Below are 12,493 nucleotides of genomic sequence, written 5' to 3' on the forward strand. Positions count from 1 at the left end.
TGGTCTGCTCTCTGGCTCTATCACAGCGAGGTTTAAGTCACCAACTTGTTTCATGGTGCCTTTAATATTGGCAGACCAGCATCCCTTGCAAATTGGAAATAACTTGAAATTATACCAACTCAAGTAACTTTAGGCACCACTTGGAAATTACTAAAAAACAATTATTACATGTGGAAAAATATAAAGAGCTGTTTCAAGTGCACATATTAGTAAAAAGGTTGGGGAGGGAGGATGAACGGTGCCTAATGAAACATGAAAAGAAAGCCCAAAGGAAACGTTTTTCCTCTCTCTGAAAATGAGACTTAGGAAACTGGGTCCCTCCTGGTCACTCTGGCCCTCAGGCACTCTGGCGTCAGCCCCAAGCCCCATACAACAGCTGTGCATGCCTCAGGGCCACCCGCCTGTGCTTCGGGGCTGCCCCACTCCGTACCTAATCACGCTCACCTTCCTGCCCTCTGGCCCTGATGTTTGTCAGGGCACGTGACCATTTAGCTGAATGTGATCATCCTCAAACCAACTCGGAAGCTTTGTGGGATGCGGTGGGTGGTAGGAAAGAAGTCCATCCACCTGGGAGTGCCCACACAGGCTGGTGCCTCTGCCACTCACCTGTAGCGCACGTGCTCCACGGTATCGTGGGTGAGCCTGCTGCTGATATTCTGGCTGTGAGGATTACCTGGCAGGTTACAGAGACAAAGCCACCAAGTCACGACTTCTGTTTCTCCTCTTGTGTTCCTCTAAAACCCTCTCCTCCAGTTTCTCAAAAAGTTAAGCATACAACTACTATATGACCCAGCAATACCACTCCTATATACTAAAGGGAAATGAAAACACATGTCCGCACAAAGATTCATGCACAGAAGTGTTCATAGGCAGGTTTTTTGGTAAAGCCAAATTCTGGGAACAACATGAATATCCATCAGCTGATGAACAGAGAGACAAGTTGCCATATACCCACACAATGGGAAAATATTCCCAACAGAAAGGAACAATCTACGGGCTACGTCAGGAATGACCCGCAAAAACATGCTAAGAGGTCACATATTGTATGATTCCATTTATATGAAATGTCCAGTAAAGACAATGGTATAGAAAGGGATTCAGAAAGTAGTGGATTAGTGGTCGCCTGGGACTGAGGGGGCAACAGGGATTAACTATAAATAGGCTTCAGAGATCTTATTGGGGGAACGAAAAATGTTCTAAATGATTTATAGTGACAGCAGCACCACCTGGTAAAGTTACCAAAATCACTAAATTGTACATTTGAAATAGATGAATTTTATGATTTGTAAAATATAACTCAATTTTTCTAAACAATTTTTTAAAAAAATAAACCAATCCCCGTAGAACGAGGTGGGATCCAGGAAGAACATTCTGGAGCTGTAGGTCAACTCACAGGCAACTGGGCCAATGTAAGAACCTTTTCTGCAAGTTCCCTGACAGGGGATTCTGGTAATTCCAGGGAACCAAGTACACAACCTCAGGAGGCTGCCCTCTCCCCCAACCATAAGACAGAGCCATGAGCACCACTTAATCTAAATCCCCATCTGTTGCCCTGTGTTCACACCCCTGCAACTGGCATCATTCCTGCAGGAACACATCTAATTCCTCCAAATATGTGAAGGGGGCCATCACATCTCTCTTTAGCCTGTTCTCAAGGCTAACGTCTCTCCTAATTTCACTTTCTAGTTTTCCTCCCCTCCTTGGATCCCCCCTGAGTGTGTCCCATAGTATCATTACCTCCCTCAAAACACGGCCCCCAGATGAGGACACAGACCTCTCGAGGGGCGAGACGTGCAGGGATCAGGCACAAGTATTTCTCGGGAGCAGGACCACAGGTGCGCGTTAATGCAGTCTTGGCCTTTTTTGTTTTAGGGTTTGTTCATTTCTTTTCTCATACCGTGCCATCTGGTCACACTGGATTTCTGGACACTGAAGCTACCAATGTTCCTTTTCCATATGCACTAGTAACCAGTGGGACTTGGTACTTACCCTTACTGTCTCTCAATGCCCTGGTTTTTTAGCTCCACAACATTAGCACCACCTACAGTCTAGATGCTGTCACCTCTCAAAGTTCCGACAGTTATAACTCTTGCAAAGGTTCAAGACTTGTGGATCTCTTTGCAAATCACAGATTAAGATCAAAATAAAGTCCCTCGCTGGCATTTCCCCTAGAAACTATTCCCCAGATTTAAAGATCTGCTGGCTGCCCAGGATCTTAGTGTGGCATGACAAAATTGTCAGGAACTGAGGGGGCCTGGGGTGAGGGCTGGTGCTCTGGAGCCCAATGCCTGGAGATCCAGCTCCCCCAGCTTGGGCGCTTCCTGAGTGCGTGGCCATGGGTTAGCCACCTACTCTGTCTGGGGCCCAATTTCCTCACCTGTAAAACAGGACAGAACCTATACCTTAGCTTGTGTGATAGCAGCACCTGTACCCTAGTTTGTAGGGAGAACGGAGGGGGAGGGTGGAGCTCAAGCATCTGGGGCAGTCCCTGAAGTGAGTGTTCAGGACACCAGGGCACTCACCGCTCCCACCCCTGCTGCATCTGCTACCACTGCCTTTAATTCAGGCTCCCTTTCCAGGCTTACCTCCTCATCATATGCTGCTGTGACTGCCCATGCTTTCTAGAATAAACATCGAACTCCACAGGGCACATACATTGCCCCTCCCTACCTCTCCACTCAGACCTCCTCCACTCTCTGCCCCTTCTCTGTGCTCCGGGGCTAATTCCTGGAACCACTAAGGGTCTTGGTTCATGCTAGCACCTCTGTCTGGAATGCCCTTCTCCTCCTCTTTCCCATGTGACTCCCTGCTCATCGTCCAGGACTCACCCCACTCCTAAGGCAGCTTTTTCTGACACTCACACTGCCAGTGCTGTGGCTCGGCTCTGCAGCCACACCTGCCTTTGGTTCACAGCCCTTCAGAGGGCTGGTCATTTACATTTATTGGGAGCTCACTTGATTAAAGTCCTGTGTTGACTAGATCACAGCCCATGAAGGCAGGGACTGTGCTTCCTCTGTTTTCAAGATAGCACCATGCTCCCCATGGCAAAGCGGCTCAACAGACATTTTTGGAGTAGAAGAATGGGGGCGCCTGGGTGGCGCAGTTGGTTAAGCGTCTGACTCTTGGTTTCGGCTCAGGTCCTGATCTCTCAGGGTCGTGAGATCTGGCCCCACATCGGGCTCTACACTCAGTGCGGAGTCTGCTTGAGGTTCTCTCTCTCCCTCTCCCTTTGCCCCTCCCCCCTGCTTATGCGCTCTCTCAAATAAATAAATAAATCTTAAAAAAAAAAAAAAAGAATGCATGAATGTCCTTCCCACCACCCTACCCTCCGCCCTGTACTATCCCACAGGGTCATCCCGTAAACACAGCACCTTTGTACCTCTGTGCCCTTCTGACACTGACCCCTCCTTCTGGAAGTAAACTGTGTGTCCCTGAGCTCATTTTTCCTATCCTGGCAGCGCATGTGTTACAGGGACTGACCCGAGGGCTTGCTGAACCCCTTTTCCCATGGGACCCATTCAGCTCTGTGTGCTCAGCACAGTCCTGGTCTATTAATCTGACATTTAGTAAGCAGAGATATGTCAGCTGAATGTAGTTGGCTCCTATCAAGTGCAAAAATCAGTTTTGGTGTGTTGTTCTTTACCATAAACATTTTCCATGAGATCATTAGTGAACCTCGTGAGCTGACTCTGGGGGAACAGTGTGGCTCCTGCATGGTCAAGGTAGACAGTTCCTGAAAGAAAACACAGAATAAAGCTGTGGTTATTTTTCAGACGTGTTCCACTCATTTCACCTAGAGCTTGAGCAGGGGGCACCACCAGGCTACTGACTTCTCCCAGCCTCCTGATAGGAGCTCCTCAATCCAAGTGGAGGCATGAGCAATGAAAGGTTGCACTTTCCATCTTGAATGACCTTTAGAGCCCGAGCAAGCCTTCCTGATTAGCCAGCTCTTTTGTGACCCTGGAACAACATCCCACACAGAGGAGGAGCCCAACAGACATTTGTGATTCACGACAGTAACGCAATTTCACATTATGACTCACTTCCTCCCTGGGATTTCCTTGCTGCTTCCCTGGCAGCCGAGCCCTGATTCTGCCTTCCCATAGTGAATTCTATACCCCTCAACCCTAGGACAGCTCCAAGAGCTTTGGACAGTACTAGGATCGTAAATGATCTTTCTAGCCTCTCTCATCAACAGAGACAGGCAAATTTAGATGAGAATGAGATACCGAGGTTTTCCCATCAGACGGTGGAGACCAGAAGGTTGGGTAACTCACCGGTAGGTGAGGGTGCTGGAAAACAGGCCCACTGGTACATGGCTGGTAGGAGGCTACAGTGATACAACTTTTTTATGGACAGCAATTTAGCAATATTGGTAACACTTTAAAAAGCAAACCCGCAGGGCACATGGGTGGCACAGTTGGTTAAACATCCGACTCTTGGTTTTGGCTCAGGTCATGAGCTCGGGGTCGTGGGATCGAGCCCGACATTGGGCTCCAAAATCAGCAGGGAGTCTGCTTAAGATTCTCTCTCCCCTCTTCCACCGTTCCTCCCCCATGTTCTCTCTCTCTCTCTCAAATAAATAAATAAATCTTTAAAAAATAAAATAAAATAAAATGCAAACCCTCTTTGACCTAACAATCCCTCTTCCAGGAATTCATTTATAAATACTCATGGTTTGTGAAATGGCCTGCATGTGAGGACATTTAGTGCAACATTGTCTGCAATAGTAGCAGATTGGAAATGACTTAAATATCCATGAACATGTGTTTAAAATAAAGAATTCCTGTACCTACATCTAGTATTTTATAAGTACTGGCATGGAGCAAACTCTGAGATACAGTTTTGAGAACATACAATGTGAATAGATTGGTTCCTTCCTTCATTCACTTAAAATTTTGTTTGTTTGTTTTGTGCAGAATGGATTTTTTTGTTTCTTTTTTAACAGCTTTTTGAGATATAATTCTCATATCATAAAATTCACCCTTTTAGTGGTATTTTTAGCAGATTCACAAAACTGTGCAACCATCACCACTATCTAATTTTACAACATTTTCATTCATCCCAAAAAGAGAGCCCATACCCATTACCAGTCACTCCCCAATCATCCAGCCCCAGTCCCTGGCAACCACTAACCTACTTTCTCTCTCTACAGATTTGCCAATTCTGGGCATATACTACATGGCCTTTTGTGTCTGACTTCTTTCACTTAGCATAATATTTTTCAGGTGCATCCATATTTTCATGTCATTCCTTTTTATGACTGAATAGCATTCCATTGTGTGGCTGCACCACATTTTGTTTACCCATTCATCCAATGATAAACATGTGGGTTGTTTCCATTTTTTGTCTATTATAAGTGATGCTGCCATGACTATTTATGTGCAAGTTTTTGTGGGGACATCTGTTTTCTTCCATTCGGCAGATTGTCCTTTCTTGGTGGTGTCCATTGAAGCATAAAAGTTTTTAATTTTGATCAAGTCCAATTTGTCTATTTCTATTGTTACTAATGCTTGTAACTTTAGTGTCATAAGAAACCATTGCCTAATCAAAGGTCTTGGTGATTATTGTTTATGCTTTCTTCTAAGAGTTTTATATTTTTAGCTCTTATATTTAGGACTTTGACCCATTTTAAGTTAATTTTTGAGTACAGTGTGAGGTAGGGGTCCAGTTTCATTCTTTTGCGTGTGGATATCAGCTGCCCCAACACTGTTTGTTGGAGACTATTCTTTCCTCTATTGAAAAGTCTTGGCCTTCTGTTAAAAAGCAATTGACCATAGACATATGTGTTTATTTCTAGATTTACAATTTTACTCCATTGTTCTATGAATCTGTTCTCATACCAATACAATGCTGTCTGGATTACTGTTACCTTGTTTGTTTTTTTGTTTGTTTGTTTGTTTTTAGGTTTTATTCATTTATTTGACACAGAGAGAGAGCGAGAGAGAGAGAGAGAGAGAGAAAGAGCACAAGCAGGGGGAGGTTTTATTCATTTATTTGACACAGAGAGAGAGCGAGAGAGAGAGAGAGGGAGAGAAAGAGCAGCCGGCAGAGGGAGAAGCAGGCTTCCTGCATGAGCAGGGAGCCTGATGCAGGGTTCAATCCCAAGACTCTGGAATCATGACCTGAGCTGAAGGCAGTGGTTTAACCAACTGAGTCACCCAGGGGCCCCTGATTACTGTTACTTTATATAAATTTTACTTACTTTACTTCTTTGGGAAATGTGAGTCCTTCAACTTTCTTCTTTTCCAAGGTTGCTTTGGCTATTCTGGGTCCCTTCCATTTCTGTATGAATTTTAGGATCAATTTGTCAATTGTTGCAAAAAGGTACCTGGGATTTTGATTGTAATGACATTCAATCTGTAGGTCAGTTTGGGGGGTATTGCCATCTTCGCAATGTTTAGTCTTCAAATTCACGAAAACAGGATGTCTTTCTATTGATTTAGGTCTTCCTTTATGTCTTTCAATGACATTTTGTAGTTTTCGCTGTTTAAGTCTCGTACCTCTTTTGATAAATTTATTCCTATGTATTTTATTCTTTCTGATGCTTTCCTGTATTTCATCTGCATAGCTTTTCTTACTGGTGTATAGAAATCAGGATGATGTTTGTATATTGAGCTTGTATCCTGTAACCTTGCTGAACTTGTTTTTTAGTTCTACCAGTTTTATATGTGGATTCTTTAAGGATTTTCTATATATAAGATCGTGTCATCCACAAATAGAGATGGTTCACTTCTTCCTTTCCAATCTGGGCAAATTTTATTTCATTTTCTTGCCTAATTGTCCTGGTTAGAACCTCTAGTGCAATGCTGAATGGAAGTGGTGAGACCAGATATCCTGTCTTCTTCCTGATCTTACGGGCAAAGCTGTCAGTCTTTCACCAGTAAGTGTGATATTAGCTGCAGGGTTTTTTGTAGATAGCCTTTACCAGGTCAATTAAGTTTCCTTTTATTTCCTAGCTTCTTGTATTTTTACATTAGAGAAATGTTTATTGAGTATTTACTGTGTGCCTGGCACTGTTCTAAGTAGCAGAGACATAAGAGTAGACAAAAGAGAAGCTAGGGGCGCCTGGGTGGCTCAGTTGGTTAAGTGACTGCCTTCGGCTCAGGTCATGATCCTGGAGTCCCGGGATCGAGTCCCACATCGGGCTCCCTGCTCAGCAGGGAGTCTGCTTCTCCCTCTGACCCTCTTCCCTCTCGTGCTCTCTATCTCTCATTCTCTCTTTCTCAAATAAATAAATAAAATCTTAAAAAAAAAAAGAGAGAGAGAAGCTAGTATGAGAGTGACAGAGAAAGACCATAAACAAATAAATGTAAACTATGTCAGGTAACAGATGTTTTGGCTCAACTGTGTAATAAAAAAAAAAACTGTACACACTCATATAAATACAGACAACAACTCAAAAGGCACACAGGACCCAAGGGGCAGGAGCTGACTCGGGGGCAGCCACTATGGCTGTGGCTGGAGTAAGAGGGGTCTCCCTGGCCATTCTTTACCCTCTCTTGGCACCTTTTGAGTTCTGTGTAAATGTACTACCTAATCCAAAAAGTTAGTTTTAGAATAATGTTCTCTTTAACTGAAGATTCAGAAATACAAATGCACTATGCTAAAAGAAAGGCTTTTGTCCCCCACTGGGCATCAGGGAGATGCTTATGTGAAGACATGGTGCACGTGTGAAACCTGAGGGGTCCCCAGGGAACACCACATGCCATGGCCATGGTCTTCTGCAGGGCCAGCAAGGCTTTTGGGAGAAGACTGCTTTGGCCTTTGGTCCAGGAATTTTGCAAAACGAGGCAGCCATGTTAGATTAGCTAGAGATGTGATCTTGGAAGGAGTCAGCTAGCATCGTGGTTAACAGTGCGGAATCCCGGTCAACCAACTTGATTGAATCCTGCTCTACCACTAGCCATTCTGGGTCCCTGTTCATTCATCTGCAGATGGGATGGGAGTTAAAAGAGTTGGTAAACAGAGCCCAGTTTAGTGCTTGGCACACAGTAACGCTTCATGAGATTTGGCTATTATTAGAAGAATCAGGCAAATGACCCCCAAACCCACTGGCATTGGGTCTTCAAGAAGGAAATTCCAGGGTCTCTTCTAGATCATGCTTCTTCAGTTCTCAGTTCCACACAGGGTGAGTGGCCATCCACTGGCACCCTGAGACTTCAAGAACCATTTGAACCACATCTGAAAATTCAATAGGCTCCCTTCACCCAGACAAGGGAATTCCCATCCCATTGGTTGGGCAAAATATTTCAGCATTTGAAGATTAAGCATGTAATTATCTAGAGCTACTCGTTAACCAGATAAACTCTCAAACCTGCACAAAAACTATGAGGGGAAGGAGGAAGGAGAAAGGAAGAGGAGGTGAAAGCTATGTTATTTGGTTTTGTTTGTTTTTCCCTGCCCCATGAGAGAAAAAGAAAGTGGATATGTTCCAAGATTCCAAGCTGTGGGATGGGTGGATTTAATCCACAAAAAGTCTACTTGAAGTCTTAATGTAGAGGAAATGCTGGGAACTTGCACTAGATAGAGAGACAGACAGACAGAATACAATACAGTAGATGTTAAAGGGGCTCTGAAGGTCAGCCTCAGACCCTGGCTATCACATTTAAATTTTCCATTCAAGGGAAAAGGTGCTGCTCTCAGAGGGACACATTGAAACAAGGAGGGGCCCAGAACATACCTCTACTTTCCCAGGGGAGTGTTGAGGGGAGAGGTCAGCCAGTGATGGGTGTGAGGGACCAGAGCTGGAGGGATTATGGGATTAAGCAGGTGTGGTGCAGAAATAATTACGGACTGCACGCTAACAGCCTCTGAGATTTGCTTCAAAAGAATGGGGAGCCTCCTTCCCTCCTTCCACACCTGTGGGTGTTCATTGTACCAGCCTACTTCTCGGGTGGAGATTTCCGAAATACAAACTGTCAGGGAGGGCGGGTGGAACCGGAGGGGTGAGGTGCTCCTCCACGTGAATGTGCCACTGGGAAGAATGGGGAGGTAGTAGAGAGGCCCCCAGAGGGTCCCCTGTCTCCCTCCTGAGATTCCCTACTGAAGTACAGACAGGAGACACACAGAGTGGAGGCCACAGCCCTGAGAGCCCCCAAAGGGACAAAACGGTCACTACCCCAAACACGAGGGAATGACCCAGAAGAGCTGAAATCAGCTACCTGATTAATGAACTGTGAGATCGCTATTGCTGTTCTGCCACAAGCTGGGGAGCAGTCACAGTTGTTCATCGTGACACAGTAAGTACCCCTCAAATCCCAGTGCCTGGTGCCACGACCATGCCCACTTACCTTCGGTCCCTCCCTGCTCCACCCGCAGGCCGTTCTGAGGCTCCAGTAGACCCTCACACGAGGTCCCTGGCCAAAGAGTGAGACCCCACCGGTGTGGGAGCCCTCCTGCCCTGCAGCAATGGCTGGGCAAGGCCACGGGGCCAGGTGGAGCTCGATTTAAAATTTATTTATTTTTTAAAGATTTTATTTTATTTGACACACACACAGAGAGAGAGAGACAGAACAAGCAAGGGGAGCGTCAGGCAGAGGGAGAGGCAGGCTCTCCGCAGGGAGCCCGAAGCGGGACTCCATCCCATGACCCTGAGATCATGACCTGAGCCGAAGGTAGGCGCTTACCGACTGAGCCACCCAGGCGCCCTTCGTTTTAAAATTAACCAGCCTGTTCTGCCTTGCGGAAATCAAAGGGACGTTGTGATTTCGGTGCTCGTGTCCAATTTACAGGCTCGTCCTGTACTTAAAGCTCACACTGCACGGTTTGCTAATGCGAGTGCCCCAGCGAGCTAGAGTTCGGAGGCATTGTTCTGACTGCACGAGGGAGAAAAATGAGGCTTCGAAAATAAAAGATGCTGCGAGCTCAGCCTCCAGCGGCTGTACCTCTCGGTCCCAGCCGCGCGCGCCCCCCGAGGCGCGGTCCCAACCCGGCGCACGGGCCACCCACGCACTGCACCCGTCCGCAGACGAGCACCTGAACAGTCAGGAGCGCCGGATATTCCTGCATTCTGCAACCCTGGCTCCAGTCGGACCTTTCAGCCGGGGGTCTCGTGGCAACCGAGAGCAAAAGGAATCCCTAAGCCAGACCCGCGGAAGGCGAGGACAGGTGAGTAGAGAGTAGGTTGGACCTGCCCTACGGGAAAGTCTGAGAAGCTAGAGGAGCAAGAAATCTTGGGCTGCAGGTGCGACCTCAGGGAGCTGGGTCCACGAAGCGGACGCATGGACACGTCCGTCCAGGTCTTTGAGCCAAAATGTATCCCAAATAAGGTGAGCTGCTCCCACCTAGCGCCACAGCTCCTTCCACGTCAGTTCCAGAACACAAGCGCGCCCGCCACGTCCTCCCTGCCCACCCCACACAGGTGGTCCGGCCGGCCTCACCTGCCAGGCGGCTGAATTCCCGCTGGCGCAGCTCCCGCAAGCTGCGCGGGCCATAGCCATAGGCTAGCGGCTGCTTGCTCGACTCCCGGAACCGCGCGAAGGCCAGCAGCTCGGCACCCCCGGGCGCCGCCTCGCCGGCCATGACCCAGGGCCGCCCGCCGCGCCGTCCAGGCCGCCGGGCCGGGGGGAAATGCCGAGGCCGGCTGGCGGCGACTCCGCCCCCGCCGCACCTCCGGGTCCTCCAAGGGCACCTGGTCCGCGGCCGAGGGCGGCGCCTCTCCGGGCAGCCCCGCTTGCCAGCCGCGCTGACTCACGGAGTTTCAGTTCTTTGCGGCCCTTTTCCTAGGGGCGGGGCGAGGAAATGCCCGTTTTCGTGATCTCTTTAAACTTCCCAGTGGAGCCCACTGAGGTGCCGCCAAAGACCCGTGGAACACGAAGCTCTCGTTTATCCATGGTCCCACGAAGAGGCTGGTGGCAGAAGTAACGCCCTGCTTTTTCCTGCGAGGCATCCTGAAACCTGGCGATCCTCCCGGCCCTGCTCTCCCTGTCCCCAGCCCCGCACAGCACCCGGGACCCTCACTCTCGGCGGCGGGACCCTTGTGGGCGTGGCCGTGGCCGGGAGACTTCTTGCTGCTCCCCACTGGGATGTGTGCTCCGCGTGTCTGAAAATGTGGCTGAGCAAAGTGTGGAAAAGGAAAAAGACTGGGGATCCATGAGGTTGGTTAAAACGGTCTCCGTGGCTGCGCACCGTCGAAACGGTAGCTCGGATGCGACTCCTGCGCCTTGGGCCTGCAACCTGGGTGCCGGAGTCAGAGCGGCTGTGTCCCGGGGCACCAGTGCCTCAGTACTGAGCGGCAGGCCAAGGCCGGGTGTCGGAAGTGCGGACCGGGTGCGGGAGCGAGTGGGCAGGTGCACAACGCGGGGTACGAGGCAGGGAGAACTCAGCTGCGATCCCAGGGGCAGGGCCCGCTTCGGAGGATGGAGTGAAAGATGACCAGGTAATGGAGGCCCAGGCGAGGGGCCTGGTGTGGAACCAAGTTAGGGGGCCTAGTGTAGAACCTGCTGTGGAGGGGGACAAAGTGCCGGGAGCCAGGTGAAGTGCCTCAGATGTGGGCCCAGTGGGGCGACCCACCCAAGGGGGGGTGGACCACTGGCTTTCGAAGCATACCGTGGTGGGAGGAGGTGGGAAGGGCGCCCGTCCCACAAGCTCACCCCCTGCACCGCAGCCAAGCCTGCTGTAGCCCAGTGCAGGTGCCTCAGGCCCTTGGGATGCATGATGATGTCCAGGCGGATCCCTGGGTCCAGACTCTGCCTGTATAAAAAGCATCCCGAGGGCTGCAGCTTGGCCCAGCTTGAGAGCCACCAGAGGGCCAGGCAGTGTTGCCCCTCCTGGCCCAGCCCCCCAATACCAGATTGCAGTGGGGTGGGGCGCAGGGGGGGTGTCTATAATGGCTCTGGCCAGAGGTTCCCCATCCTGGGGCTGCAGCTGTAAGAGCCAGTTCCCTGGGTGCCCCCATGCTCAGGTGGTCTCTGCCTGCAGACAGGTCCGGCTCATCCTCCTCACTGCCAGATCTCCAGGTCCTTACTGGACAAGCATTCATACTTGTTCTGTAAGGAATGAATGTATTCGTGAATGAATGCCTGAATTTGCTCTTTGGCATCACTGAGCAGGTATGCCCTGGGCACCTGTTCACCGTTACCTGTACTCATTCTTCCACAGTTAAATAAGCAGATCTATGGGGTGGCTCTCACAGGCAGAGAAGCTAAGTCAGAGATGTAGAGTAACTCCCTCAAGAGCACACAGCTAGGTGGACAAGTCAGCTCCTGTGAAATCAACTTCCAGAGCCCAACCAGTTAAATGTGTCCAGCAGCCTCTCTGGTACAAGCCTCTGTGGTCCCCAGGGCTTCAGTTTCCCCATGTCTAAGTTGGGAGAGGGCTGAGAGTTGGTCCTCAGAGACTGTCCAGTGTGTATGCCACTCACCCCTCCTTCAGTGCTCTTCTTCCCAGGGATGATCTCCAGGTGAGGCTTTTCAGGCATTAACTTGCAGGAATCGCCTGGAAGCCTATTAAAATACAGATTCCAATAAGTTTGGGTTGGGGCCTGAGGTTC

The 12,493-nt window shown here is 49.1% G+C and overlaps 1 protein-coding gene across 9 annotated transcripts in view; it reads right to left on the reverse strand.

The window, feature by feature from the left end:
* Positions 1-10,608, reverse strand: part of MOCOS (molybdenum cofactor sulfurase) — a 65,508-nt gene extending 54,900 nt beyond the window's left edge. For 4 of the 9 annotated variants that reach the window (XR_015766929.1, XR_015766928.1, XM_028098280.2 and 1 more), the window contains exons 1-3: positions 10,383-10,604; positions 3,644-3,733; positions 607-673 (exon numbers count right to left, since the gene is read on the reverse strand). Coding sequence is in view for 5 of the 9 variants with exons in the window: in XM_028098280.2 (XP_027954081.1) it covers positions 607-673; positions 3,644-3,733; positions 10,383-10,524 (299 nt within the window). In the remaining 4 variants the exon portion in view is untranslated. Of the gene's footprint in view, positions 1-606; positions 674-3,643; positions 3,734-6,205; positions 6,289-10,382 lie in introns of those variants that run through there. The other 5 variants (XR_015766930.1, XR_003608299.2, XM_028098279.2 and 2 more) reach the window with 5 other exon arrangements.
* Between the last annotated feature and the right edge of the window lie 1,885 nt (positions 10,609-12,493).

Source organism: Eumetopias jubatus, unplaced genomic scaffold (assembly GCF_037043125.1).
Source record: "Eumetopias jubatus isolate StellerSeaLion01/CBP00866 unplaced genomic scaffold, mEumJub1_p1.0 scaffold_16, whole genome shotgun sequence".
Classification (NCBI taxonomy): Eukaryota; Metazoa; Chordata; class Mammalia; order Carnivora; family Otariidae; genus Eumetopias; species Eumetopias jubatus.